At 43.0% G+C, this 27,736-nt stretch overlaps 1 protein-coding gene across 1 annotated transcript in view; it reads left to right on the forward strand.

Moving 5' to 3' along the window:
* The window catches only part of LOC107123883 (transmembrane anterior posterior transformation protein 1 homolog), a gene marked incomplete at both ends in the record, with an annotated part of 77,715 nt that continues 49,979 nt past the window's right edge, over positions 1 to 27,736 (forward strand). The window contains 2 exons of the mRNA XM_015427226.1: positions 1 to 127; positions 17,819 to 17,949. Of these exons, the coding sequence (XP_015282712.1) occupies positions 1 to 127; positions 17,819 to 17,949 (258 nt within the window). The remainder of the gene's footprint in view (positions 128 to 17,818; positions 17,950 to 27,736) is intronic.

A 27,736-nucleotide genomic window follows, 5' to 3' on the forward strand; every position in this document is an offset into this window, starting at 1 on the left:
CCGCCGCCGCCGCCGCCCTCCTCGTCCTCGTCCTCCTCGCCCAACCCTGGCCAGCCCCACCGGACCGAGACGCTGGGCTTCTACGAGAGCGACCGCCTCCGGCAGCTCAAGCGCAGCGGGCCCGCAGGTGCGACCCCTGGTGTTTTGTTTTTTTTGCAGTGTGGGTTGGTGGGATCCAGGGAAAGGGCGCCTGGGCATGTGCAGAGGGCATGCCGCCGGGGAAAAGGGAGGCAGGAGAAAGGGCCCCCGTAGCCGTCTGCTTCAATCAAGAGGGCCAGTCTGGTGTCGTGGTGAAGTGCGCGGACTCTAATCTGGGAGAGCCGGGTTTGGTTCCCCACTCCTCCTCCACTTGCACCTGCTGGGTGACCTTGGGCAAGCCGGAGTTCTGATAAGAGCTGTCCTTGAAAAAGGGCAGCTTCTGCCAGAGCTCTCTCAGCCCCACCTACTTCACAGGGTGTCCGTTGTGGGGAAGGGAAAGGAGATTGTAAACTGCCCTGAGATGCCTTTGAGTAGTGAAGGGCGGGGTATAGATCCAATCTCTTCTTCTTCTTCTTAGTTTACACCGAGGGTGTGGGAGGAGAGGTTGTGGCTCAGTAGGCAGCAGGTCCCGGGCAGTGTTCCCTCTAAGCTGAGTTAGTGTGAACTAGCTCACCGTTTTTCAGCCTCTGGCTCGCAGATTTTTGTCTTCGCTCAGGAAGGATATGGCTCCAGGGCAAATAATTTATGCAGCAACCAAATCGCTCACAAAGTAGAATTTTTGCTCGCAAGACTCCGCAGCTTGGAGGGAGCATTGGTTGTAATCCCCAACATCACCCCTTAAGAAGGGTCTGGCAGGAGGGGATGTGAAAGACCTCAGCCTGAGACCCTGGAGAGCCGCTTCCGGTCTGAGTAGATGATACGGACTTTGATGGACTGATTCAGTATAAAGCAGCTTCATGTAGGCAAGATAAGAATAAGGATACTCATTACAATCCCATATAGAATTGGGTGGAGTGGCCCTGTTGATCTGAAGCAGCAGAACAGCTGGAGTCCAGGGGCACCTTTAGAAACAAGCAAAGTTTTATTTGGGGTATGAGCTTTCATGTGCATGCACATTTTGAAGAAGTGTGCATGCACACAAAAGCCTTCTACCCAGAATAAAACTTTGCTGGTCTTAAAGGTGCCCCTGGACTCAAATGTTGTTCTAATCCCGTATAGAGGGACCCCAGTCTAAATCCACTGAAGTCAAGATAATCCGTTTAGGATTGCACTGAGTATATTTTTTGCCCCACTCGACGGAATAGTACCCAAGAACCTGCTTTATCCTGAGCGCTTTACCAGCAGTGGCTCTCCAGGGTCTCAGGAGGAGCTGCTTGACATCCCCAACTCTCTGATCCTTTTGACTGCAGATGTTGGGCTTGAATCTGGGACGTTCTGCCCAGCAAGCGGAGGCAGTCTCTGAATGAGCCAGGACTCATCCTTGAATCCCCCACCCCCACCCACCATGTCACGGATTAGAGGAGACAGTTGAATTTCAGGGGTTAGGGACAAATCCGCACGGAAGGATCGGCAACTTGTTGCAGGGTTCTCTGTGGTTTAAAAAGGAAGTGGCTGTGTCAGTTGGTTGTATCAAAATAAAAACAGATGTGGTTACACCTGAAATACTAATAATGTTCCAGTAGAAAAGAGGAAGAGTCCAGTAGCACCTTAGAGGCAAAATTTGTGGCAGGCTGGGAGCTCTCTTGAGTCACTGTGCCACAAATTTTGTTAGTCTTTAAGGCTCTTCCTCTTTACTGCTGCTATAGACAGACTAACATGGCGACCGATCTGGATCTAATGTTTATTCCAGTTTGAAGTTTTGTGAGGCAGAACTTGCGTCCTCAGATGCAGTGAGAACACAGAAAAGCCTTTCCCTCGCCCCTTCTGTAATTTCCTGTAAAAATTGAGGACATGTATCTCTTTTTCCCCATTGTGACTGAAGTAGTCACTTGGGACTTGCAAAAGCCCCTACAGAAGTAAGTGTTAGTCTTTAAGGTGCCACTGAACTTCTGTTCTGTTTCACTGTGGTTTAGTTTTCCTTACCCCACCCCCCCAAATCTAGGTCAATTGTGCTGTGACGTGAAACATAATAAAGAATTAGTGCCTTTGAACATGTGCAGTATGTATTCCTCACTACTTCCTCCGCTCCATGTATCATAGATGGAGAAGTTTGCTGTTTAACCTGGTGGGGGAAGAGCCCCTGCCAGGACTCCCATCTGCCTGGGAAAACGCCTGATCAGGAAATACTACACGCCCCCCCCCCCCCCACTCCTGCAGTTTGTGATGTGTAGAAATGGCATTCTCTCCATATTTACTTGGTGGAAGAGGGAAATACTGAGGGGTGCTGCCATCATCACAAACAGGTGCCAGGGCTGTGTGAGCCTCTGGGGAAGGCATTCTAGCCAGCCTTCTCTACAAGGCGTGGGTCCCTTGGCATCTTTGCCCCTTAGAAATTAACATTCGGATGGCAGTTTATAAGAATTTGTATGTTTGGGGTGGGGGAGAGATTTCTGCTTTTACGGGTATCAAAGGTGAGAAACAGTTTGTCAAGTAAAGAGGTAGCCAAAGCAGAAAGTTTATTGCTGCTTTAAAAATCTGCCAGGGAGGTGGATAAGTAGGGTTGGAGGATTGTCTGTTTTCTGCAGATGTGTGTTTTCCTTTACTTTAAGGCCATATGGTAGTCATAGATAACTTAACAACACAAGAATCCTGACTTGCGTCTGCCACTAGGAAGCTTTCTCTCTGACTCCTGACAGCCGAGATGTGTTGACTGTCTGGAACTTTCTGATTGGCTCTGCTGTGTTTTGTTTTCTCAAGTTAGTTTTTCCGAATTGGGCGCTGTCAAGAATTCTGAGCAATTGAGTTTTGCAAGCATCTGAGTTTTGCAGTGTTTGCTGCTTTACGATCCTTGGCATCTTTCAGTGTGCACCAGCTCTGGTTCATAAAGTTAGCTTGTGAAGTTTGTTATTAGGCATGTTGGCAAAGGCGGTCAGTTATTTTTGGGAGTCTAATTTTAGGCAGGTTTGAAAAATTAGCCCTGACTCCACAGCTGTTCAAAATATATTAATCCTGTGTCTACATGTGGGAAGGGGCTGTTTCTGATATTGAGGTACAAGTGGAGAATAAGTGCACATCCTCTATGTAAAGTTCATTTTTCATCCTCAAGTTGTAAGTTAAGGAAAAAAAAGATCTGATGACTGTGGAACAGCTTTGGTGTCACATGTGTTTGGGATGTAGTTGTGCAGGTATACATATTGAGTTGTAGGGTGTTACATATGGTGCAACGTACATGTGGCTTTATAAGTGAGGTTTGCCATGACTATTTTTAAATTGTGTTAAGAGTGATATTTACTGCTAGAGAACATTGTGTCTTGACCCGGATGGCCCCAGCTGGCCCGATTTTGCCAGGTTTCGGAAGCTGAGCGGGGTTGTCCCTGGTTAACATTTGGATGGGAAACCACCAAGGAATTTCAGGGTTAGGGTTAGGGTTGCCTCGAAAATGCTATGGGATCGCCATAAGTAGGCTGTGACTTGGCGGCACTTTATGCATCGCATGCACACAGAGCATCAAGGCAGCTATTGGATCTGCTCCCATTCTCTGTCTGTGACTTTTGAAGCAAGAAGGGCTTTTATAAAAGTCTCTAACTCAGGTTTACAATTAGGGTTAATTGTCAGGGAAAGAAGTTAGAGAACAGAGAAATCTTTATGTTTCTTGCGTAATGTTTTGTTATAATGGCGGCAGTAGCAATTATACTGTAATAGTATTAGCGGTTGGAGGACAGCTTGAAACAATTCCTCCCAAGGCATTTTGACAGGACAGACTGGAATGAAAAGCATGGGTGACTGCAAACAGTGGGATCATTGTATCCCATTGCTCTGTTTGTGTTTCTGGTGTTATTTCTTGGGGAAAGCCGGAAGAGCCCTCTCTGTCAGGGTTCACATTTCAGCATGTGTATGCTTATTGCGTTATTCCAGGAAATGATCTTGAAAGGTGAACGGAGGTGAAGTCTAATTTCTAATTGCAGATTAATTTTCTGACCCATGTATAGCTCTCTAAAGTCTGTACTTCAGTTAGAAACTGTCAAGGTATTACTTTACTTTAGCTGTTTGCTCAGAGTTGCCCGTTCATAATCTTCTGGGTTAGCGTATTATTTATCAGGATTCACTGGATATCAAATGCTTCTTTCCATATGGACAAGTGTTTCTCCAACTTTAGTTTCAGAGACATAACACTGGTAAACTAGCTTGACTTACAATGTATGTATTTCATATTAAAGTAGAAAAGGAGTGATTGCAAGGTGTTCCCAAGGGCATGCTGCCACTCCCACAGTGTTGCTGGTGAATCTACTGCCGCTCACCAATCATGAAGCAGCGTGACAGCTCTTCCTCCTAATTCCCTGCAAGGCTGTAGCCCCAGCCTTTGCACAGAAAGAGTGGGAATGCTGCATTGTGCATACCTACCCTGTCCCTTGGCTTTGAGGGGAAGACTGCTAACACCGAGAGCCAGTTTGGTGTAGTGATTGTGTGCGGACTCTAATCTGGGAGAACCGGGTTTGATTCCCCACTCCTCCGCTTGCACCTGGCTGGATGACCTTGGGCAAGCCGTAGTTCTGATAAGAGCTGTTTTTGAAAAAGAGCAGTTTCTGTCAAGAGCTCTCTCAGCCCCACCCACCTCACAGGCAATGCTCCCTCTAAGCTGTGGAGTCTTGTGAGCAAAAATTCTACTTCGTGAGCTACTGGCATTGAAGTTGTGAGTGAGCAGTTTGGCTACTGCATAAATTAGTTTGCTCTGGAGCCATCTGTCCTGAGCTAAGACAAAAATCTGTGAGCCGGAGGCTAAAAAACTGAGCTAGCTCACACTAACTCAGCTTAGGGGGAACGCTGCTCACAGGGTGTCTGTTGGGGGGAGGGGAGGGGAAAGGAGATCGTAAGCCGCTCTGAGACTCCCTTGGGTAGTGAAGGGCGGGGTATAAATCCAGTCTCCTCCTCTTCTTCTTCTACCTGTTGAATGATAGAACAAAGTCTGAATCCAGTGGTTCCCTCTAAGACCAGAATTAAACTTTGGTGGTCTTAGGTTCAGATGGGCACTGGTGGTCCCTCATATACGCCAGTCCAGTGCTGTTAAGCTCGGCACTAACCGTATACACTAGTCCTGGAAACAAGCTATGTCAGTGGGGCTGCAGTTTGGGGGAAGATATGATCCCTCCAAGCAGTTCCCTAGCTGTCATGTTATGCACTAGTTATAGTTGTGGTAAATATGGTTGCCAGCTCTGAGTTGGGAAATTCCTGGGATTTGGGAGAGTAGAGCCCAAGGAAGTGAGCTGTAGTTCCTGGCAATCTCTAGGCTCTACCTGGAGGTTGGCAACCTTGCCCTTAAAGTTCTAAGGTATGCATTTGTTTTACTTTTGTGAAAAGCTGAGGCATTCTCACTCTTGTATATGCCTCATTCTCTGCACACTGGAGCCGAGTGACATGGCTGTTGCCATGTATATTGATGCATGACAACTGTTTCCTGAACAGTGTTTTCATTCTCCTAGTGGTGATTTATATTTGACTGTTCACCATTTTGCGTGTGTGGGTAGAACGTGAGGAAGTGGCAGTGAACATTGGTTTTGGGTCCCCCATTTGATGTGTGGAGGGGTTTGAGTTGTGTTGTTACTCCCCCGACGCCCCAGCAGTCGTACTTCTTGAGCAAACCTAGAATTCCAGTTACCACCTGCCCAGTTTCTCTCACCGACTCCCACATTCTGCAGATGTTTTGCTGATCGTGCCAGTAGTGTTGCACCAGTGTAAGTTTCTTGTGCTGAGGAATCTTTGGCCTCCACAATGCATGTGGATTTATTTATTTATATTTATTTATTATTGAGATTTATATCCCGCCCCATCCAATATTCAGCTCGGGGCGGCTTACAAGATTAAAATAGAAATACAAACAACAACAATTCAAAACAGTATATCCAATATAAAATATGGTGCTGAAATAATTTACATAAAATCCAAGATGGACGACGTCCCACACTGGCAGGCCAAGTTCTTCACAGTAGGAGCACCAGGGAGAATGTTCCCCCAGTCCTGTTGAGCGACATCCACCCCTACATGGGGTGGTGGTTGGAATATCATTGATGGAACAGTGGCGGCGGCGGCTCCCCCTCAAAGGCCTGGCGGAAGAGCCAGGAATGATTTTGTTTCCACTCAGTTTGTGTGAGTTGGAAGTAGAATTGTTTTCTTAACATTCAAACCGTTGTAACCAGATGGTTGGGTGTGTCTGCTAGAAAATTAATTCAGAATGTGTTTGTCAGCGAATACAGTCATTTCTGCTACTAGACTGAAGGTAGGTCTCATCTGGCTTTAAAATAATTTAGCAGTCTGGGAAAGCAAGCTGTAGCTGAAATAAGCAGCAAAAGTGATTCACGTACTTTGACTAATTTGTGTAGTGCAGCATACCCCAGATGGCATTAAGTTCTTCCTTAGTATAAAGGCAAGTTGGGTGAAGGCTACAGAAGGGCACAAGAGCAAATAATGCTGTCTTTATCAGTTTACTTTGTTTATATTGTGCTTTTCTCCTCTGTTTTGTCTTCACAACAACCCTGTGAGGTATATTAGTCTGAGAGTGTGTGACTGACCCACGGTGACGTAGCATGCTCCATTAATGTCTGTACCCAGCACAGCTCCTTGGAGGAGAAACAGGTTTCTAAAGTGATACATTAAAGTTAAAGGTTTACTCAAAGCAAGCTGAACGTCTGTGTTTACACAGCTTTGAGGTAGGAGTAGAAGCTATTACAGTTTTGCAAGTGGATTGCTTTTTCAGTTAGAATTGTTTGAGACATCAGTTTCTGAATAATCAGATCTAAATGTATTAAACCAGGGATTCAGAATCCTTTAAAGGATTCTATTTTGGCAAAAATGGCAGTGTCACAGTATCTCTTAATTTCGGTATATGTAGTCTCATTGTCTTAAGTGCCCCCCGTTATCTTTTTCTTGCAGGCTGCCTGTTTGCACTCTTGCAGCAAAATAAATTTTGACAAGTTCCCAAATTTGAAATTAATGTATAGTTTTAAAAATTAGAATATTTAATTTAGTAGTCTGGAGTAAGGTGAGGGTGGTTTTTGCCCTTGGCTTTTGGAACAAGTTGTTTGAGAAGGCACTTGGGTTAATTTTGCTGAGCATAAAGGAAAACCAATGAGCAAAATTAACCCTAGTGAACTCTAGCTCTTTGAGAGTACCTTTATGATGGTTTTTTCAAAAACAAACCCCTCTTCATTATTTACAGATATGGTATCATTTATAGTACCAGTGTGAGAACCGGCTTTTAGTTGTAGTAGTTCAGAGTGTTAGACTGGGATCTGTGAGTCCCAAGTAGTTAAATGCTTCTCCCTCTGCTGTTTATCTGGGTAGATTCCGAGGACTGGCTTATTCAGGTCGACTGTGACCTTGTGGCTCTGGTGCAATTAGGACATTGGCTCATATCCTTTTTGGCCGCATGCTGGTTTCCTCTTTGAGAGATTTCTGGATGTAGCCAGCGGCTGCTTCTGATGCTGCTTCTGCTTCCCCATTTTGCTTGTTGTTTATTTTGCTAGCTGGCACTGATTTTGGCATAACGCTGGCTGTGGCAGAATTTCTGGTTGCGGTGGCTTCAACATAAGGGTGGAATTAGAAGGTGGTATTAATGTGATTTATACTGTCCAAGACTGTTGAGTCATAGGATTATTTTAAATCAAAAGTAAAGGTAAAGGTTTCCCTTGCTCAAGAGCTAGTTGAATCTGACTCTAGGGGGCGGTGCTCATCTCTGTTTCCAAGCCGAAGAGGCAGCGCTGTCCAAAGACTTTTCTGTGGTCATGTGCCTGGCATGACTAAACAACGAGGCGTTTAGATTAATGGGCACAAATTAAACATTAAAACTTGAAACAGTTGGAAGCCTGTGGGGCAGCATTTCAGCCTTCTTGGACGTTTGATAATATATTTATCGGTTGTGTTACTTCAGAAGAAAAACTTCAGAGGAGGCCTGAGCAAGAAACAGCTGAGGTTGAATTCATATGCAGGTTTGATACTGTTAAATTAGGACTCAGTAGGGACTATGAAGGGAGCTGCGGTGGCTCAAGTGGTTAAGATGCTGAACTGCAGGCTGTGGAAGGTCGGAGTAACGGAAACGTGTTCGGAAAGCGCTGGCTCTTCAGCTTTGAAACGGAGATGAGCACCACAACCCTAGAGTCGGATTCGACTGGCTTTCAAGCAAGGGAACCTTTACCTTTTAGGGACTATGAAGGGGGCTGCGGTGGCTCAAGTGTTTAAGATGCTGAACTACAGACCAGAAGGTCAGTAGTTCAGCAGTTCGAGACCTGAGTGCTGCATGACGGAGTGAGCTCCTGTCTTTAGCCCCAACTCCTGCCAACCTAGCAATTCGAAAGCAAAAAATTGCAAGTAGATAAATAGGTACCGCTTCGGTGGGAAGGTAACAGCGTTCCATGTGCCTCGTCATTTAGTCATGCCGGCCACATGACCATGGAGAAGTCTTCGGACAGCTCTGGCTCTAGAGATATGAAGGCCCGGGAAAAAAACGGGGAAATTCGGGGGAAAAACAGGTTTTTCCCGATTTTTTCCTGAAACCTTTTTGTTTTTTCTGAAAAATTGAAAAAAGAAAAGAAAAAAAATTGATTAGGGAACGTTTTATTTTAACATGATGAATAAAATATTTTAAGACAAGGTGTTCAAATATTTTCCCAATCATTTCTTATATATATATGTATATATATATATATATATATATGGTATCAGATTGATCTAATTTCTGTGCACTGAGGACAAGCAAGTCCTAGGTTACAAACTGAGCTCTCCATTGCAAGAACAAGATGCATTTCTTCCTTTAGGTGTGATTGTCAGAAGAAAATAAAAAAGTTTCAGTTTTGTTTTTGCATGTGGGTGGGTATTCTGTTTGTAATAATTGTTTGGATACACTATATTTTAATATGCTAGTTGTGATAATTTCACGCCAAGTAAAAATGTCCATAGTCATATTTTATGTTCCTAAAGTAACAGAATGACTTTCAATCTAGAAAAGACAAAAGAAATGCTAGCATTTTTTTTTTCAATTTTTCCGAAAATTTCCATTTCCCCCCATTAAAAAATGGGTTTTTTTCCTGAGCTTCAAAATTTCCGGAAATTTTATATCTCTATCCGGCTCTTCAGCTTGGAAACGGAGATGAGCACCGCATCCCTAGAGTCAGATTCAGCTGGCTTTTCAAGCAAGGGAAACCTTTACCTAGGAACTATGTATATTTAAATCAGTGTAAGAAGTCAGTGTATGTATGTTGTTCTGTATGTTGTTCACATTTGCCCTATTTTGCTGGTTGACCCATAGGTGGAAATGGTCCATATTTATCTGAACAGACCCTTTGCTCTTTTGACTTCGTCATTTGATGTAACATCACACACCTTGCCCCAGGAAACAGAGCTTTCTGATCTCTTTTTGTCATAACCCCTTTTTCTTGTCCGCTGTTTATGTGTAAATCCTTGCCAGGCATTCTTTTCATGCATCTGATGAAGTTAGCTGCCACTCACAAAAGCTTATGCCACAATAAATTTCGTTAATCTGCAACATGACACAAATGTGGTGATTTCACTTACAGGTGGTCCTGTGCAAACAAGCCCTTAATAAGCTTTTAACTGGTAGAAAAAAGATATTTGGTTTACTAAAAAGTAGTTAAAAGAAGAGTGGAGAGTCTCTCTTCATTTTTTTGATTTTGTGAGAAGACCCATTTGGCCCCTCTTGTCAAACTGAAAAGTCTAGTATGGCCCAGACAAATGTGAGTTACTTTCAGGAAAGTCAGTGAAGAATTTCAAGTGAAATTATTTTTATTTTCAGGAAAAGTAAGGCAAGGTGCTTAAATATATTAACACATGCTAATGTATACTAAGTTGTGGCTGTGTTTGGAGATGTAAGCCGATCCAATGTGCTCCATAATTTTAATCAGCTCCCTGTTACAATCGCCATGATCCCGGTTGGAAAGTTCCCAGATGCCTGTTTCCCTGGGTGCCTAAAAACTGACACTGGCAGCTAAAAATACATGTGAAATAAACTGGCCACTTATCTGCACCACAGCTGTTGTTACCTTTGTCCTAGCGGGAAACAGCCCAAAGGAAATGGAGAGTTAAAATCACCAGAGGCACTGAAGCAGCTAATTTGTGCATGACAGGATGGGGAACAGGAAGGAGACCTGGAAAAGGAAGGAAGGTCTGGAACATCTTTCCTGCCCAAGAGCAGTATTTGGGCACATCTTAAAAGTTTCTGATCTTTTGTGTCACCAAATCTGGCAGGTTTCCCTAAGCATGCTAGACTAGATATCACTAGTAACATCATTTGTAGTGATGGGATGCTTGTCCGTTGATTGGACGTATATTGGCAGTTGATTGCTTATTATTTGATGGCAAATATTGCCGTATATTCCATAGAGTCATGGAATACCCGGGCACCAGCATATTTCGTCAGTAAAAGCTGCAATTTATGCAAATACACTCTCACTTGATTCCCCTTCTTTGTATTTTGTGGGCTGTGAGGGAGCCCAAGTAAAAAACTAACTTTGAAAAGTATGCCTAAGGCTTTTTCTTAATCCATAGACACTGCATATGCTGGAAGTTCCTTTATTTGAAATATGACAGGTTGTCAATATAATATCATTAAGTCAATAGGAGATTTTTGCTATTACAGCTGTGTTTTGATCTGTTCTCTGCGTAATGGGGTATGTGAATGCTCCTGGCTAATGGATTCACTATTTCATATATAGTTCATCCTCCTTAACTTTTTAGTTAGAAGGATTGTACAGGTCTCTTAAACTTGGATTCAGAACTTCTGATCAAGAGGTTACTTTGGTACAGCAATAATTTTATTTGTCAGTTGGGTGCCTGGTTTCTAACTGTGGTTTTTATCTAGTAAAGGAGAAATTTAACAGCAATAGATAATTCTGGAATGGGTTGAGCTAACAGCTGTCTGTATGCTGTTTCAGCCAAAGATGTCAACACAGACTTTGCTTGGACAAGCTGAAGACTAGATAATTAGATTTGAGCCTGATAACTTGAAAGCTTTCCATATTTTCTTTTCCAAAGAGAAAATTATTAGATCATGGCTTACAATTTTAGTAAACATGTCTTAAAGCTCGCTCCTCCCTTCCTCCCTTTCTTCCTTCGTCATAGTTGGCACCTGCCTGTAGTTTTAGATGTGACTGGCTGTAGGATCATGACCCAAGTCTTTGGTGGGAGGTGGTTTGCAAGACCAGAAGTTTCTTTGTGTGTGAGGGAAGGGCATGTCTCAGGTTTGCTGAGGTCAGTCACCAGGGTTCATCTAGAAAATAAACAGATTGTGTCAAAGGCAAGTAAGAGTTTGTTGGCCAAGGAAGCCATCAAAAGGCAAATTTGGGAAAGAGTGGAAACATGCATAGGCAAGTGTTTAGGAGTGTCCGTAGTGGAAAGAAGGGTGTTTAGGAGTGTCCGTAGTGGAACTGGAGTTATGCAAAAGGCAGTAGATCTGGAAATGCGGGCTGGATATCCACGGAGGGGTTTAAATTGTCCTGGGATTATTTACACATAGCAGGGATTGGTCGCCTGCTTTGGGACCAGTTGGCCTGCCTTGGCAAGGCCCTGTGAAGTGGCAATGGTGCCGTACTGAAGCCCCTGCTGGACTACTTTTTGAAACCATGGACTCCACAGCTCTCTGTCAAAGGCATGGTCCCTGGTTCATGGCCCAGTATCCCTGACTGGCATCAGGTTCTGTTGCAAAAATGGCATACATTTTGGGTTTTTTTTTAGGTTCCTCAGATGAAATTTAAAGTCCTCACTCTATGAGGAATCATTCAGGAGTGCATTCTTTATTGGAAAAACTTGACTCTGAAGAATTCCTTGTTAGTGGTAGCAAATGAGATTTTGGATGAGACTACAAATTCCATGGAGAGCTGCCATCTCTCTTATGTACCTTTTTGGTACAATGAAGCTGTAGTTTCTTATTACATACCCCGTTAATCATAGAACACTTTGTAAAGTACGATAATTTTAACTCAGGGCATTTCAGCCAGGGTACTGTTGCCAGTTATGGACTTAATGCCACTTACTGCAAACTTGGGCTTGCAGAGCTGTGACTTGGCAGTCTTGCCACGGCTTTCTTATTTCATAGTTCGATTTCCTTCTTCGTTTGTAGGCAGAGGGTCTTACATATGTATCTAGTGCATAAAGCTAACCGTTGGTTAATCTTAGTTCACATGCCCAGTTATGCATTTAAGAGGGCAGTTTATGCAGATACCTCAGTTGGGCCCTTTGGCAGATGCTTCTGCCAAGGTTCTGTATAGCTTTCTGTCAATCATTTAAGCCTGAAAATGACAATAGTCTTACTTGGCTCTGGGCCCCAGTTTCCTTACCTTTGAGGACCTTGGTGCTGTGTGTTCCCTAGCTGTTTAGTGCCGTTAGAACTCTTGTTTTGAACATTTATAGGAGACAACCGGCGCCCGCCTGCGATACTCACGGGGAGGGGGAGATCTCATACCGCAAACACACACACACAGACCCACTTTTTCCCCAGGCTCCCCTGCAGCTGCCCAGACCCACTGTTTCCCTCCCCTCCGTGGCTTGTTTGGAGCTGCTCCAGACGGCCTCACCAAGGCTCCCCCCCCCTCTGTGGTTTGTCCAGAACTGCTCTGGACAGGCTGAGCTCGCTGAGACTTCCTTCCCCCCTTCCTTCTCTTGGCTCCGAGGCTCCCTCAACACATACCTGGGCAATGGCACCCGGGCTGTGGGAGACTGACCCAGCACAACGGAGCCTTGGGGGAAGCGAGGAGGCTGCCAGTGAGACAGCGGCTGACGTGCAGAGCGACGCCACATGACCCGATCCTCTGACCAACCAACCAGCTGGGCCGAGCCCGGCCGCGAAACGAGTGGCTCCGAGACCTTGACCCTCTGTGTGAGGCGGCGACAGTGGACCCGAGTGGACCGAGCGGGTGGGAGGAGACCAGAGCTGACTGGCAGCCCCTCACCAGGGGAAAGATGGAATGGGTGAAGGGCGGCCGGGCTGACAGCTGCGGGGAGCTTCCTTGCACAACCAGCCACAGTTTCCAAGGGTAAGTCCGTTCTCTGCACAGGGACGGTTGTTGCTGTGGCAGTTGGCGCAGCAGCCGGGAGGGTTAGTGGTGTGGGGGCTTCCCTCGCTCTGTTCCCGCACTTCAGTGAGTGAGTTCCCTGCACATGCCCAGAGCAAGCAGTTGTAGTTTTTTTGGGATTTAACTATCCTCCCTATAGTTTTTTATAGATTTCAGATTTTTCTGCACATCTGGGGATTGCTCCAAATGTGCAGGTAAATCTCCCTGCCCCCCAAGTGCTCTGATGTGCGGGGGGCGGCATGTTGGGAATTAGATATATAGATGGTTACTAAAAATTCTGTGGCATGTTGGTTCTCATCACTTACATGACATACATACATCAGCTACTTCAGGTCTGAAGCAGCAGAACAAAGTACGAGTCCAGTGGCGCCTTTAAGATGAACAGAGTTTTATTCAAGGTATAATAAGCTTTTGTGTGCACACACACTTGTACCTTGAATAAAGGTACCTTTAACCCTGAATAAAACTTTGGTGATCTTAAAGGCGCTACTAGACTCAGACTTCATTCAGCTACTTCAGTTATTTGAGTCATCTGAATGTTGTTCTAAATTGCCATCATCTCCTCATAACCTTCTCAAGATAAGAAGCCACAAAAGCTCTCACCACATCTCCACTGTAATGCCTAAACGCAAAGTATGAGAAAACGTGCAAGTAGTTTCTGCATCCGGACCTTGCTTGGGTTAGTTATTTGCCAAATGTTGCTTTCTGCCCCCCCCCCCCCCCCCCCGGGACATCTCTTGCGGCTTACTGGGCGTATAGAAACAATAGAAAACTGCATTGAACAGCAGCACTGAAACGGTACTCAGTAATAAATTGATTTTATTTTAAAGAAGAAGAAGAAGAAGAGGAAGAGATTGGATTTATACCCCGCCTTTCACTTGGAGTCTCAGAGCGGCTTACAAACTCCTTTCCCTTCCCCTCCCCACAACAGACACCCTGTGAGGTGGGTGGGGCTGAGAGAGCTCTGACACAAACTGCTCTTTTTCAAGGACAGCTGTGCCAGACCTTGTGACTGACCCAAGGTCACATCAGCAGGTGCAAGTGGAGGAGTGGGGAATCAAACCCGGTTCTCCCAGATTAGAGTCCGCACACTTAACCACTAAGTATTTAACAATGCTGTAAATAAAGAGCATGCATGCACCACAGGTAAGGTCTTTCTTGTAGACGTCTACCTTGCTTCCATTGAAAATCTTCACTAGCAGGCAGGCACAGAGAGAAAGGTGGTCCCTCCGAACACTTTGGGTTTCTACATTCCCACAGTTTGACTTCAGTTTTGGGGATTACATTGGTGGACATTTCTGTCCCATCTTTTTGTGGTAATGACTAAAGACACACTCATTGTTTTTTAAATCTTCTAGTTAGTCTATATAAATGTCCTTTCTCAATTCCCCAGGAGGCAGCCTTTGAGTATGTATAGCTTTATTGTGATTTAAAAGCTGTGATGGTGTTCTCTGGACCTCTGAATTTCAGGTGCATTTTCTTCTGCAGCTAGACCTGCATGAGATTTATCATGTCTGGATCTATCCTTTTTACTTCTATTTATTTATTTATATGCCACTGGGGACCCCAAGTCGGTTACATTCTACCCTCTTCCATTTTTATCTTCACAACACCCATGCGAGGTCAGTTAGGCTTAGAATGTGTGACTGGCCCAAGGTCACCCAGCAGCCTTCCACGGTGGAGTGGAGATTCAAAGCTGGTTCTCCCAGATTGTAGTCCGGCAGCCTAAACACTACACCACACCAGCAGCACGGTGTTTCTACCAGATGTCCTGATTCCTAAAGCAAGGTTGGGCAGCAATGTTTCCTCTAATCCCCCCCTCCCTTGAGCAGAGCATTTCACATCCTGAGCAGAATGTAACTTCTGTAATCTTAAAATGGCAATGGGCGGTGCTTGTCCAAGACCTTGCGTGGCTCCAGATTGCTGCTGAGCAGGGCTTCTTGTGTTAATGAGCAGCTGTTCATGTGCACAGCTTAGAGCTTAGAGCAGGGGTGTCAAACATAAGGCCTGGGGGCCAGATTCAGCCCATCCCCCCGGGGACATCTCTGCGGCTCTTAAGCAACTGGTATATATGGAAATGTAAGGTACTCCCCTTTTTATGGTATCCCTTGGAAAAAACCTAGTCTTACATATGATTAAATACATTTATTGGGGTTTCTGTGGGTTCCCCAGTAAATCAGTTGCTTTCACTGCTAGGAATCAATTGTCTTTGTTTGCATTTTCAATAAAAAAATAATATTGTTAATTGGGTTTGCTGGTGTCCTTATAAAGTTTATATCTCCAGTGCCTGGCGTTACATTTTATGGCACACACAGCCTGGCTCAACAAGGTGACATTTATGTCAGATCCGGCCCTCATAACAGATGAGATTGACGCCTCTGGCTTAGAGGGAACACTGGTGAGCAGTACAAAGCCCATGGCCTGTGTCAGGACTGGCTAGACTCAATCGGATCAGCATTGTTGCTGTCAAATGTGACCCAGAAAAGAACATGTTTTTAGAACAGTACTTTTTTGAAACCAGAAAAGAACATTTTTCAGTCGAAAGAGCCTTTTGCAGATCCTTCAAGCCCCTTGTGTTGGGCCAGTATGCTGAGTGTGTGGTGGCCGCTAACCAACGTGCAGTGACAGCCAAAAACATTTATTTAAATATTTATACTCCATTTTTCTTCTCAAAGTGGCTTATAGCATATAAAGTAGGTTAGGCTGAGAGAGAATGACTGGCCCAAGATCACCTAGCAAGCTTCCATGATAGAGTGGGTGTTCTAACATGGGTCTCTTAGATCCTGTTCTGGAATTCTAACCTCTGCATCATCTAGTGATTGTGTATTTTCCTGCTGCCTTTGCATAACTTAAAAGCTTCTTTGCACTGAACCAAAGGGTGACCACTTGGGAAGTGTGCATAATATTAGCTGTGGAGCAATACTTATATGGCAGAATTGTGGGTTTGTCTCTCTTTACAACAGATTCAGCAGAAGTCTATGCATGTTTACTCAGAAGTAAGTCTCACTGTGTCCAGTAGGTTTTGTTTCTTCGTGAACAGGATTTCAGCTTTAGAATGTTGTTATGGTTTTTTTAGTGGCTCAATAATTACTTATGAAGTCATGTTCTAGGTTGAATGCCCACCGCTAGAGATCTTGAGAATTCGGGGCCCTAGCTTTAAGCAGTGCATTATCCGTAACAACTATAAACTTGTTGTGTAAAGGATATCAACTAACTGGTGGCAGTATGGCTTTTCAAGTTAGATTGATACTCCCTGGATCTGGGAACAGGGGTATGCAAAGATGAGGGGGAAGGAATATGAATGCTTTACTTGTATTCTAATTGTATTTTATGAATTGTTGTAAGTCGCCCTGAGCCCACCTTGGTGGGTAGGGCGGGATATAAATTAAATAAAGAAACGAAGATCTGTTGCTACAATTGTGTCAGGAATTGAGCAAACCTGGGGAGGGGGAAAGGGTGGAAGTCACACGGGTTGAGAATTAACTGAGCAATGAAGGGGAGGGGGAGAGGGGTGATTTAGAGAGAGAAGTAGGCAGTGGTGTGGTGCTTAGAAAACCAGGTGTGACTAGGGGATGCAGGGAATTCATTCCTCAAATTAACATCATTGTATCAGAAAACAAATTAAGGAATATGAGCACTCGTGTATTTATCATTATGCATATATTTAGGCCAGAAATCGCATTTTACCAAATTCAGAAAGCATCTCTGCTCTCTCCCATTTGTTTTTAGAAGTCGTTTAAGAGTATGAGCCATTATATGTATAAAATTTGTCATAATGCTTGCATAGTATTTGTGTTTCCTGACAAAATTCATAAATTCCCTCATTGCTTTTTATAACATTTTGCCACTTCTCTGATCTTTCTTTATCATACTCCCACTTGCTTCAATTGTATCTCTGAGGTACCCTGAATAACATTAAGGTAATCACAAAGTTCTTTTCAATGTGTTAAACCTTTCAGCCACAATACAAACTCACCTGATAGCCCCCTTCAGTCATTCCCACCAGGGAACCATCTCTTCAGAAGGCTTCAAAAGTTTGGTAGTCCACTATCCGAATCACCTCTTGTTCTAGATGGAAAGATTTTAATACTTTACCACGTATTCTTCATCTGGGAATTGGCCTAAGTCTTTGATATTGGGTTTTAAATGCAGTATTGGGTTTCTTTATAAAACGTTGAGGATGAAAACATATATCCTGATTTGGAAGCCTGCATATGTGAGGGATTGGCAGTATGTTGATTTCTGTATTTTCTTCCCTGTATATGTCAGGGAAAGGAGAGGATGAGTTTTTGTCAGTGAAATGAGCTTCTTTTTAAAAATTGTTATTTTAATGGTTGTTTTAATGATATTATATTAAAATTGATGTAAAGTGCCCTGAGCCCACCTGCGGGGAGGGTGGTATATAAATCAAATTAATTAAATAAATAAATAAACAAGGAAGCCAGTTTTCATGGAATGTGTACATATTGGAGTTCACAGATTCAAAATAGACTGTGACTTTACAATGTGAAAAAGCTAAATAAAACTATGGTTACTTGGGAACTTGTTTGTAATGACCATTTAACCTTGGAGTGTGAGAAATGTTTCTTGAAATTTGGAAAAACCTGCTTAGAAAAATCCAAATTGGGTTTTATTCAGTTTTGCCCTTTTGTGCTTTTCTCTTACAGATCTTTCACTGCTGCGGTTCATTAACGCAGAGCTAACCAGAGGTTACTTCCTTGAGCATAATGAAGCAAAGTACACAGAACGGAGAGAGAGGGTATATACGTGTTTGCGGATACCTAGAGAACTAGAAAAGGTAAACAGCAGTCTTTTTAGCTTAATATGTGCAGGTTCTGATTTTGTTATACAAAAGTAACAACTGCAAAACAAGCCTTTTAGAATAAGTGTGTTTTTAATGGAAGAGTAGCAGATATGATTCACTCTGACTTGCATTCTGCTTCTTTATACGTGTATACAGATCGTGTAAACAGATGCCCTACAAGAACAAAATGGATCATGTGATTTCATAAAAGGCAAATGGAAGAACTGATATCACACCTTATTGTTTTGCTTCAGCTTTGAGCCATCAAAGAACAGTTTATAGCATTTGCTTATTCAGTGTATAGGCTGGGTTCCCAAGAAGTGATGTTGTATCAAGGAGAACATCATGTGCAGCCAGAGCATCATTTGTTATTTCTTTTCCTATGGTGGTTCTGCTGTCAAAAGAGATAAGCTGATTTAAATGCGGCTTAGCTCTGGCAGTGGGAAATGCTGCAGAGAAGATAGCAAATGAATGCCTTTCACAGTATTAGGTGTGGCTTGCTGGCTTAGGAAGCAGTTCTGTGAATTGGGAAATTACTCAGGTGGTTGCAAACACTTTACATGAATGATTTTTTTTTTGACATTTAAAGTTTTTTATTTTGATTATAACAGCATATAATACAATAATACAACTTTGAACTTGGATAGACTTACATGCAATTGCATACTAATCTGTTTAACTTTTTTGGAAAGTTGATCTAACACTATACATTTCTTACAGAAAGGGTGTAACACATATGGTAATTACTTGTGGATTAAAGTACATAACTTATTATAAGACAGTTATTTAGGTTAACCAGGTTAGCAAAGTAGGAGAAGGTAGAGTGAAATCTATGAACTGAGGATATAAGAGGGGAACATGCATTATAATTATAATAAGAACATCAGATCCGTAGATGAAATTGGGTCCATTGAGATGACACATACTGTTGCTGGGACAAGTATTCCAGAATTGGATACCATTTGCTAGTGAAAAGGTCTTGATTTGCATTTTGGGAGGAGTAAGACAATCTACTGGTGATAGCTACATGAATGATTTTGTTATAGCACTTTATACGTTCACGACGCTAAACAGATGCTAACTGGCATTGTTACTGACTGGATCATGTTTTTAGACTTGCATAAAAATTATCGGGTGTCTTCTAAAATTGCTCTCTGTTGATGTTTCCATCTAAACTTTGTTTGGTGGAAGAAATTCAAGTAATTTTAAAGAACTGCTTCATTTAGATCTGTGTTGTAATTTTTAAAAAATGGAGAGAGAAGTGATACTTTCTGATGTTTTCACTTCAGTGAAGCTGAACAAAAGTTAGGATTGGTGTTCCCAGTGTTCAAGAGCATTTGATTGGGGCAATTTCACATATGGCACAAGTCAGACTCATGTTATTATATTGAATTTTCACTTGACAGTGAGCTGCAGTCAATCCTGGTTCTCTGATCAGTGTAACTTTATGACTTGTGTCTGTTGCATTAGCTGTTACAGGTTGGTCCAGACAGCTTTTTCACACAGTCCTGCCCGGTTTCCCTTCTTGCCACAGCTTTCTTTCCACATGATTTTTGTGCATGCAGGTTCCATGAATCCCAGCAAAGCATTTTTTCGTTTACACAGGGAAGCCCCTTATTAGTTTTTCACCAGCTGAAAAGCTGATTGGATCCAACCATATATTTTAATGCACTCTTAAACCATTGAAACTGGGTACTTAAAACACTTATCTGGACCATAAGAATCATGAGTAGGATCACCACTTGGTGAACAGAATGCTCCACCAAAAGTGGCTCCAGATGAACTGAGGGCTTCAGCTATAGCGGGAAATCTGCAGAAATCTCAGACAAGCATTTCACCTTTGGGCAAAGTTCCCTGTAAGATGCACTAGCACACAGTTTCCCCCACCTCAGTGCAGGGATTTTCATCCCAGTGCAGCAAGTCTGAGAAGTAGGTGGCCCCACCCTCCCTCCTGTTGGCCTGGCTCAGCTGAGCTAGTTAACTGTTTTGGGTGGAGGAGGTCCATGTGGGTCCTATAAAAGGAGCTTGCGCTGGCCCTTGTGTTGTGCCAGTTGGCAAGACCTCAGAGAGTCACGGTTGGAGCCCCTGCTGTGGCTGAAGACCTGCTGCCCCGCCCCACATCAGGTGAGTTGATTGACCCTCTCTGCCAGGGTGGGGGTTGTAATCCCTTTGCAAGGGAGGGGGGGAGAGGGCCACAGCCAGGCTGCGTGGTTCCTTCCCTTCCCAATGGCTCTTTAACTAGAAGGGGAGAGCCAAACTGAGCACTCTGATGGCTGCACACTATTAGAGGGGGCTCTCTTTTTTCTTCCTTCCGCCCCCCTCCCTCTTCCCATCTTTTTGCTGTCTTTCCTTTTTTCCTTTTCTCACTCTCTTTCCCCTTCTTCCTTCCATTCCGTTCCTTTCCTTTTTCTTTCCCTCCCTCCCTCCCTCCCTTTTCTCTTTCCTTTTTTTCCTTTCTTTTTGTTTGAGAGCCACAAGGCATGAACACGCATGTTCTTATTGAAAAATATGCAAATTTCCATATTAAACTAAAGAGACAGATGCCTTCCCCGAGCCAAGCCAGTCTGCTGGTGTGACGAGGCTTGGAGAACACATTTAACTTTAGGTGGGGAGGGAGGGAAGAAAGGTGAAAAGCAAGTGGAAAGAAAGCAAATAGATGGGGGAGGGGGGAGAGGTGGAAAGAAAACAACTTTAAATGTGTCCTCCAGGGAGGCTCCCCACCAGCTGGCTTGGCTTGGAAAAGGGATTTAAAGAGACACAAATGCCTTCTCCAAGCCAGCTGGTGGGGGTGGGCTTTGAGAGCACATTTAAAGTTGCTTTCTTTCTCTGTTTCCCCCCATGTCAAGCCTACCCAGGGAGGGGAACTCTGGCTGGGGAAGAGAAGACCAATTGGGGAGGCATGCCTCCCCTTTGCTTCAGCCGCCCTGCCAGGAGCCACAGTTTGGCCACCCCTGGCCTAGAAGTTGCTGTATTCCACAACTCATGTAAGCCTGTGTATTTTAGTTTAAGCTGGATGTTCTTCATCACCCAGGAAACCAGAAGTTCACCTGTTCATCAGGATGTGCCAAGAACTACTGCATAAATAACAGTTAAGCTAGAAGAAAATAAGCCCTTCTGGTGGACCTCCTGATGGCACCTGGGTTTGGGCCACTGTGTGACACAGAGTGTTGGACTGGATGGGCTATTGGCCTGATCCAGCATGATTCCTCTTGTGTTCTTAAGCTTTTAGGGAACAAGTGGGTATGAGCCCTACCTTTAAATGGAAGAATTTGGTTGAAGTGGGAACTGACAGGATGATCAGCAGCAAGCAATGAGCTAGAGATCTCTTGTTCAGATTACATTGTGGCCATAGGCAAGCCATTGTCTGTCTGTCCCCATTTATATTGTGGGAATGATAATTGTGGCCTATCATTTGGGAGTAGGAGCCAAAACACAGCCAGTTGTGTTTTTCTAGTGTACAGGAACATCCTCTCCTGGAAAAGTCTTCCATAAGTTGGTGTGGAGGCCATCTGGCACCTCATGAGGGTACGAAGGGCTGCCACTAAAAAGAAATATTGTGCCCAACCCCTGAGGAGTGGGCACATGGGAACATTTCCTACTTCTTTATGCGGGAGCGGGATAGACCTTGGCTCCAAGTATCATTGAAGGATTACTGAGGGCTAGATTGTACCATCAGTGGTCCCAATTGAAATAAGTGCTGCTGTACTGTAGAGTTTCAAATTGTAATGTGTATGAAGAGTGGGAAGATTTTAAAATTTGGTCTGTGCTCACAGAACACAAGCAAATTAAAGAATAGTTTAGTACAGCCTTCTGCCTAATTCTGACCTTTGAGCCAGGGCTCCCCCCCCCCCGAAGTGGGAGAGGGATTGTTCAGATATTGTTTCCCACCCGAAACCCAAGTGGACCTGGCTTGGATCCTACCATCCTCTAAGTAGCCTTCTTCCAATTGAGGTGGCTCTTTCTGCAATGGAAAAGCCACTAAATTTGAAAGACGCCTGCTTAAATTAGAAGAAGGCTTCCAACTTGAACCAAAGGAAAGACAGGGTATAAATATTTTCGTAAATAAACTTTGCGCAGTGGAATAGTAGGATACAAGGCAGGATCTACCACATGGTGTTCCAGTGTTTTCCATGTGAGGCGGCTGTTAAGCTAAATTATGATGTGGTTGTTCATAGTCGCTGTTTCTGTTTGTTTCCTGAAGTGTGTGACTTACAAATTTGGGTTGAGCACAAATGTTCCTATGTTTAATGAGATTATTTTAGGAATCCCATTTAAAATATTAAATATTTGTAGTACCAGCTGAAACTTTTTACCATACTGTATTTGTTCTTTATTGTTTGCTTTTTAAAAGTAACCTTAGTTTTCCTTTGTAATTGTACCTCTGGTTCCATGCTGGCAAACAACGTTCTGAGGGAAGGGATTTATTGTATAAGTACAGTGGAAGCCAAATGGGTGGTATTTTGGTTGAGGTTATTCTGGTTGTACTTTTGGTTTAAATTTGCAAACTGAAGCGTTGGCGAACAAACACCTTGCATCCGGCTTCATTTTATTTCACTGCTGTTTTTTAATATCACTGTAGTTGAGACTGCAAGAGCTGAATCCTGAGAGCTTTGATCTTCCCTGCCTGCTGAGACTCATCCAGGCAAATGTTAACCTTTGCTCTACAAGAGATGGTTGTTTGTATCCAGAGGTGAAGTCAGCTAGAACTTCAGGTTCATGACCCTTCTTTGCTTAACCAGCGACAAAATGCAAACAGCCTGTCATGGATTTGTATGATTAAACATATGCGAATATGACGCCCCCCTCCACTTCCCTCCCTCAGAGGCAAGATTTTCCCTCCATTTTTATTAGCCTTTACTGACTGAGCCACCCTAGTAATGTGTTTTCTTCTTTGCTGAAGAACTCTGGCTGTCCCACCCTGTCACAGTATGGTATTTTGGTTGTTGGCCCAGCCCAGGAACCTGTGGGAAGGATCGGGAGCCCCCAACTTAAATGGCACTCGAGGTGTTTTGAAATTCAAAAATAACAAAATATTTTATTTAACATAGAGGGGAAAGGTCAGGTGAAATCAGGGGTAAAATTTCTGAAGTAACTTGAATAAATAACTCTGAGGTAAAACAGTATATGCACAGACTCTAGCTCATATGCTTTTTTAGGCTATTGGGAGTTTCATAAGCTTTTCCCAGTGACTTACGAACTTCCATTTATTTATTTATTCAGTTTATATTCCGCCCTCCCCGCCGAGGCAGGCTCAGGGCACCTCACATAGAATTACATAAATAATCATAAATATCAATATAAATTAATAATTTAAAATCCTCCTAGAACATGTTAATAAAACATTGGAACAAAGTTAATAAAAGCGAGAGCAAGATTATTTATAAATTGGCTTAGGTAACCGTATATTCCAGTAATGTTCACACTAGCTCAGTTCTCCAACTCTCATGCGGTGGTTAAGGTAGTAAGCCAAGAAGAGGCTGGAAACAGGGATGGTAAAACCAGGGCACAGGGACACTCCTCAGTGTATAGTGCGGCTCCTTAATCGAAGGCCTGGTGGAAGAGGTGAGAGGCTTTTGTTCCAGTGTTTTCCCCAAACACTCCAGCATACTTTCTCTAGTATTCTCTAACTCTTTTGGTTTCCAGAAGGCTGGTGCACTCTTTGCAGTACCCAGACCCCTTCTCTTGAAACACCAGGACTTGTCTTGAATTTTTAACTGACTCTTAGTCTCCCCTAGAGGAAGTACCCTGTGCGTTCTTTTTTTGTATTGGTTCCTTGACAATTGAAGAAGTATGACTATCTTTGGAAGAATAATGCTACGAAATTAGCTGGAAGGGTAATGGCTGCAATGCAGATGCCTGGGGGGAGGAGAAATACATGCTAGGCGTTGAAAGCTTGAAGTATCGTTTCATTTCTATTTCTTAATTGAAAATATACTGATTAGAAAAGCTTTTAGTGTGCCTTATGGGAAGCCAAAATCCTTTCGGAATTGTCATTGGCCCTTGACTGGAAAGGAAATTCAAGAGATATCGGTAAGATCTAGATCTTTGTTTAAGGCAGACAGAAAGACAGAACACCGCAAGCTATTCTGGATTTGTAGGGTGGTCAGCCAATGAAAGAATTTACAGGTCTACCCAGTGTTGCAGGCAAAGATGGTCATCACTGAGTCTGAACTTGCACTGGTGTGACTAGTCCGAAGGGATGGGCATGAACCAGTTCATGAGCCAAAATTCAGCATGAACGTGGCCTGGTTTGGAGCCCCCAAAGCAATGTTCAGGGAAAGCACCTTCTGCGAACATTTACTGGGCTTTTGTCTGGTTCGGATTGGCTGTTCAGGCCATTTAAGCCTAACAGCTGAGCTGTTAGGTTTAAATGGCAACGAACACACCCCAGCAGCGCACACATACATACCCCAGCTTCGGGGGGGGGGAGTGAAACCAACTGGTGAAATGGCTGCCACTGAAACTGACCAGAGACATGGCTGTGTAACAGCGGACAGGCACACCCTGTCCCTGCTAGGGTCTGCCTGTCAGCTGTTAGGTTTAAATGTCTGTGAGCCATTAAACCCATCCATTTTGGGCACACACACCCCGCTTTGAAGTGTGGGGAAGCAAAATGGATGGGTTTAATGCCTGTGACTGGGCGAAAGGGGTACCCAAGCTGGCAAGCTTGGTTTGGGGCATTTTTGGCTTGGTTTGGCTTGAGCGCCGCCAGCCCCCAGTAGCCCATTCAGCCGCATCTACTTGGAAGTCCACACAGCTGAGGTTGGAATAGCATCTGAAGGTGGAATATGGTCACAACACTGCAGTTGCTTTCTGCCAGGGCTAAAGCTTTCCAACTGTCAAGCCCAGGGGCTACCGAGGTACAGATCGACACTGCAGAGTTGAGTTGATTTAGAAATGAAGGGAACCTTTCGAACAAGATGTAGATGAAAAACATTGCATTCATGGCCACAACTACCAGCTGCTTCTTGAAAACATACCTGAATCCAGAAAGATACATATACCTGATCAGATAGGGTAGCAGAAACCTCTCTCCCTCCCTCCCTCCCTGAGCAGGCTCAGGGCGGCTTACATAGAATACAACTAAAACAAGAGATTAAATAAAATCACAACAATATAGTTATAAAGACTTAACATAAAGTGCTAGTGCAGTTCGTATAATGATGGTGAGTATTTGCAGCATCCAACATAGGTATACAGTCAGCTAACATCATAGTCTGGGTTATATAACAGTGTTAATATTGTACATTATGCATATTATACATTGTACATATTGTCTGTTACACATAGGATTATCTCCTCAAGAATTCCAGCATCCACACCACTAGCAGTGGTCTGTGTACCTCATCTGCTTGACCATCCCTTAGCATTGATTCAGAATAGGGGAAGCAGGTTCTGGATGCTTTGTTAATGAAGTACCGAGCCGGACGTCACGAGCACGTTGATGACATCCAGTCCTTCTACCTCCCAGTGATCTCACTCAGTGGCTTCATTTGGATGTTAAACATTTGCAGCGATCCTTGTGGCGCTCCATAAACCAACTTGGGTCGTTGCGCGTGCATGTTTAAGTATTCTGGTGGCAGCAGCAGTGATAAGTCTCACTGTTGTGTTGAGCAACAAAGACACAAGGTGTTGTAGAGCTGTCCTGGTATTCCAACTAGATATTTTAACCCTGACTAAAGAAACTGGTGTGATCGACCATATCAGAAACCTGTGAGATCAAATAGAGTCAAGCTTCCTTTTTTTTTTGGTAAACAAATTTTATTTTCTCAGGAATACAACATATAAAATTAAATCATTTCGTTCTATCAATTGTCTACCCCATTCCCAGTTCCTCCCCTCCCTCCAGTGGCTTCCCGCAATGCTTCCACCCCTGCTCCAAATTACTTCGTATCATCAACTATATCAATTTCTTATCATTACAATCTAAAGATAACATCATTTGACTTAATATTGATCTAAACATATTAAGTTTTGTTTCACATCCCAGTTCTTTTCCAAATATATTTTAAAGTCACTCCATTCTTGAAAAAACACGTCGTCTTCTTTATTGTTCAACTTCTTCGTAATTTTGTCCATCTCTGCCATGAACAGAACTTTTTGTATCCAGTCTTCAATTTCTGGCACTTTCTCTGTTTTCCAAAATTGTGCATAAATCATTCTCGCTGTTGTGATTAAGTACCAGAATAAGGTCTTTTTAGTCGTATTGACTTCTTCCATTTTCAGTCCCAAAAGCAGAATTTCCGGTGCCTTTTTAAAAGAGCATTTCAGAATTTTTTGCATTTCTTTGTGGACTTTTGTCCAAAAGTCAACTGCTTTCTCACAAGTCCACCACATATGATAAAATGAGCCTTCATGGCTCTTGCATTTCCAACACTTATTTGACATATTCTGGTTCATATTTGCAATTTTTTTCGGAGTCATGTACCACCTATACATCATTTTATAACAATTCTCTCTAACATTGGTACAGGGCGATATCTTAATAGAATTTTTCCACAAATATTCCCAGGTTTCAATAGACACTTCCTTATTCATATTTATCGCCCATTTTATCATTTGCCCTTTTACGGTCTCATCTTCAGTATACCATTTCAGTAACACTTTATACATTTTAGAGATATTTTTTCCCCCTCCACTCTCCCAAACATTTTCCATTTCATTTTTTTCCTCTCTAAAACCATAGTTTCTTTTATCTGATCTAAAAAGGTCAAAAATCTGCATATATTTCAGCCATTCATAATCATATTCAATTTCATTCTGCTTTTTCATTACCCATTCTGTTCCCACTTTTTTAATTAGATCTTTATATGGCAACCAATCTTTATCTCTATGTCTTGAGTAAGATGTTAACACTTCCACTGGTACAATCCACAATGGTCTTACATCACAAAAATATTTTTTATACCTCATCCATACCACAAATAATGCTTTTCTTACCACATGAAGCTTAAAAAAGCTGTCCATTTTTGTTTTGTCATACCATAAATATGCATGCCAACCAAATCTACAATCATGGCCTTCTAACCCCAATAACTTATCATTTTCTAATTTCACCCATTGTTCCATCCAGGTTAGACAGACCGCTTCATAATATAGTCTAAGATTTGGTAATTGTAACCCACCTCTATCTTTGGCATCACAAAGAATTTTCATCTTGATTCGCGGTTTCTTGCCTGCCCAAACAAACTTTGATAGTTCTTGTTGCCACTTAAGTAGCAAATCTGTCTTACTAAGTATTGGTATTGTTTGGAACAGGAACATCAAACGTGGTAGGACATTCATTTTTATGACTGATATTCTTCCCATCAGTGACAAATTCATTTTGTCCCATTTCTTAAAGTCTTGAGTTAACTTAGTCCATAGTTTTTCATAATTGTTCTTATATAAGTCTATATTTCTTGCAGTTAACTCAATACCAAGATATTTAGTCTTTTTTACTACTTCACATTGTACCAGGTCTTGCAGTTCCATTTGTTTTTGTTTCGTCATGTTTTTGCAAATAAGCTTCGTCTTGTTCTTATTGACATAAAATCCGGCCAATTCTCCAAAGTCCTTTATTTTTTGGAATAGTAACGGTAATTTGTCTGTCGGGTTTTCCACAATGAACATTACATCGTCAGCAAATGCTCGATATTTGTATTTAAGCCCTTTATGTGTCAGTCCCGTTATCTCTTGGTCTTGCTGTATTTTTTGTAAAAGTATCTCCAACACCCAAATGAATAATAACGGTGATAGGGGGCAACCCTGCCTAGTACCTTTCTGCACCTTGAAGCTATCA

The sequence above is a fragment of the Gekko japonicus genome, unplaced genomic scaffold (genome assembly GCF_001447785.1).
Source record: "Gekko japonicus isolate JY-2015 unplaced genomic scaffold, Gekko_japonicus_V1.1 scaffold1134, whole genome shotgun sequence".
NCBI lineage: Eukaryota > Metazoa > Chordata > Lepidosauria > Squamata > Gekkonidae > Gekko > Gekko japonicus.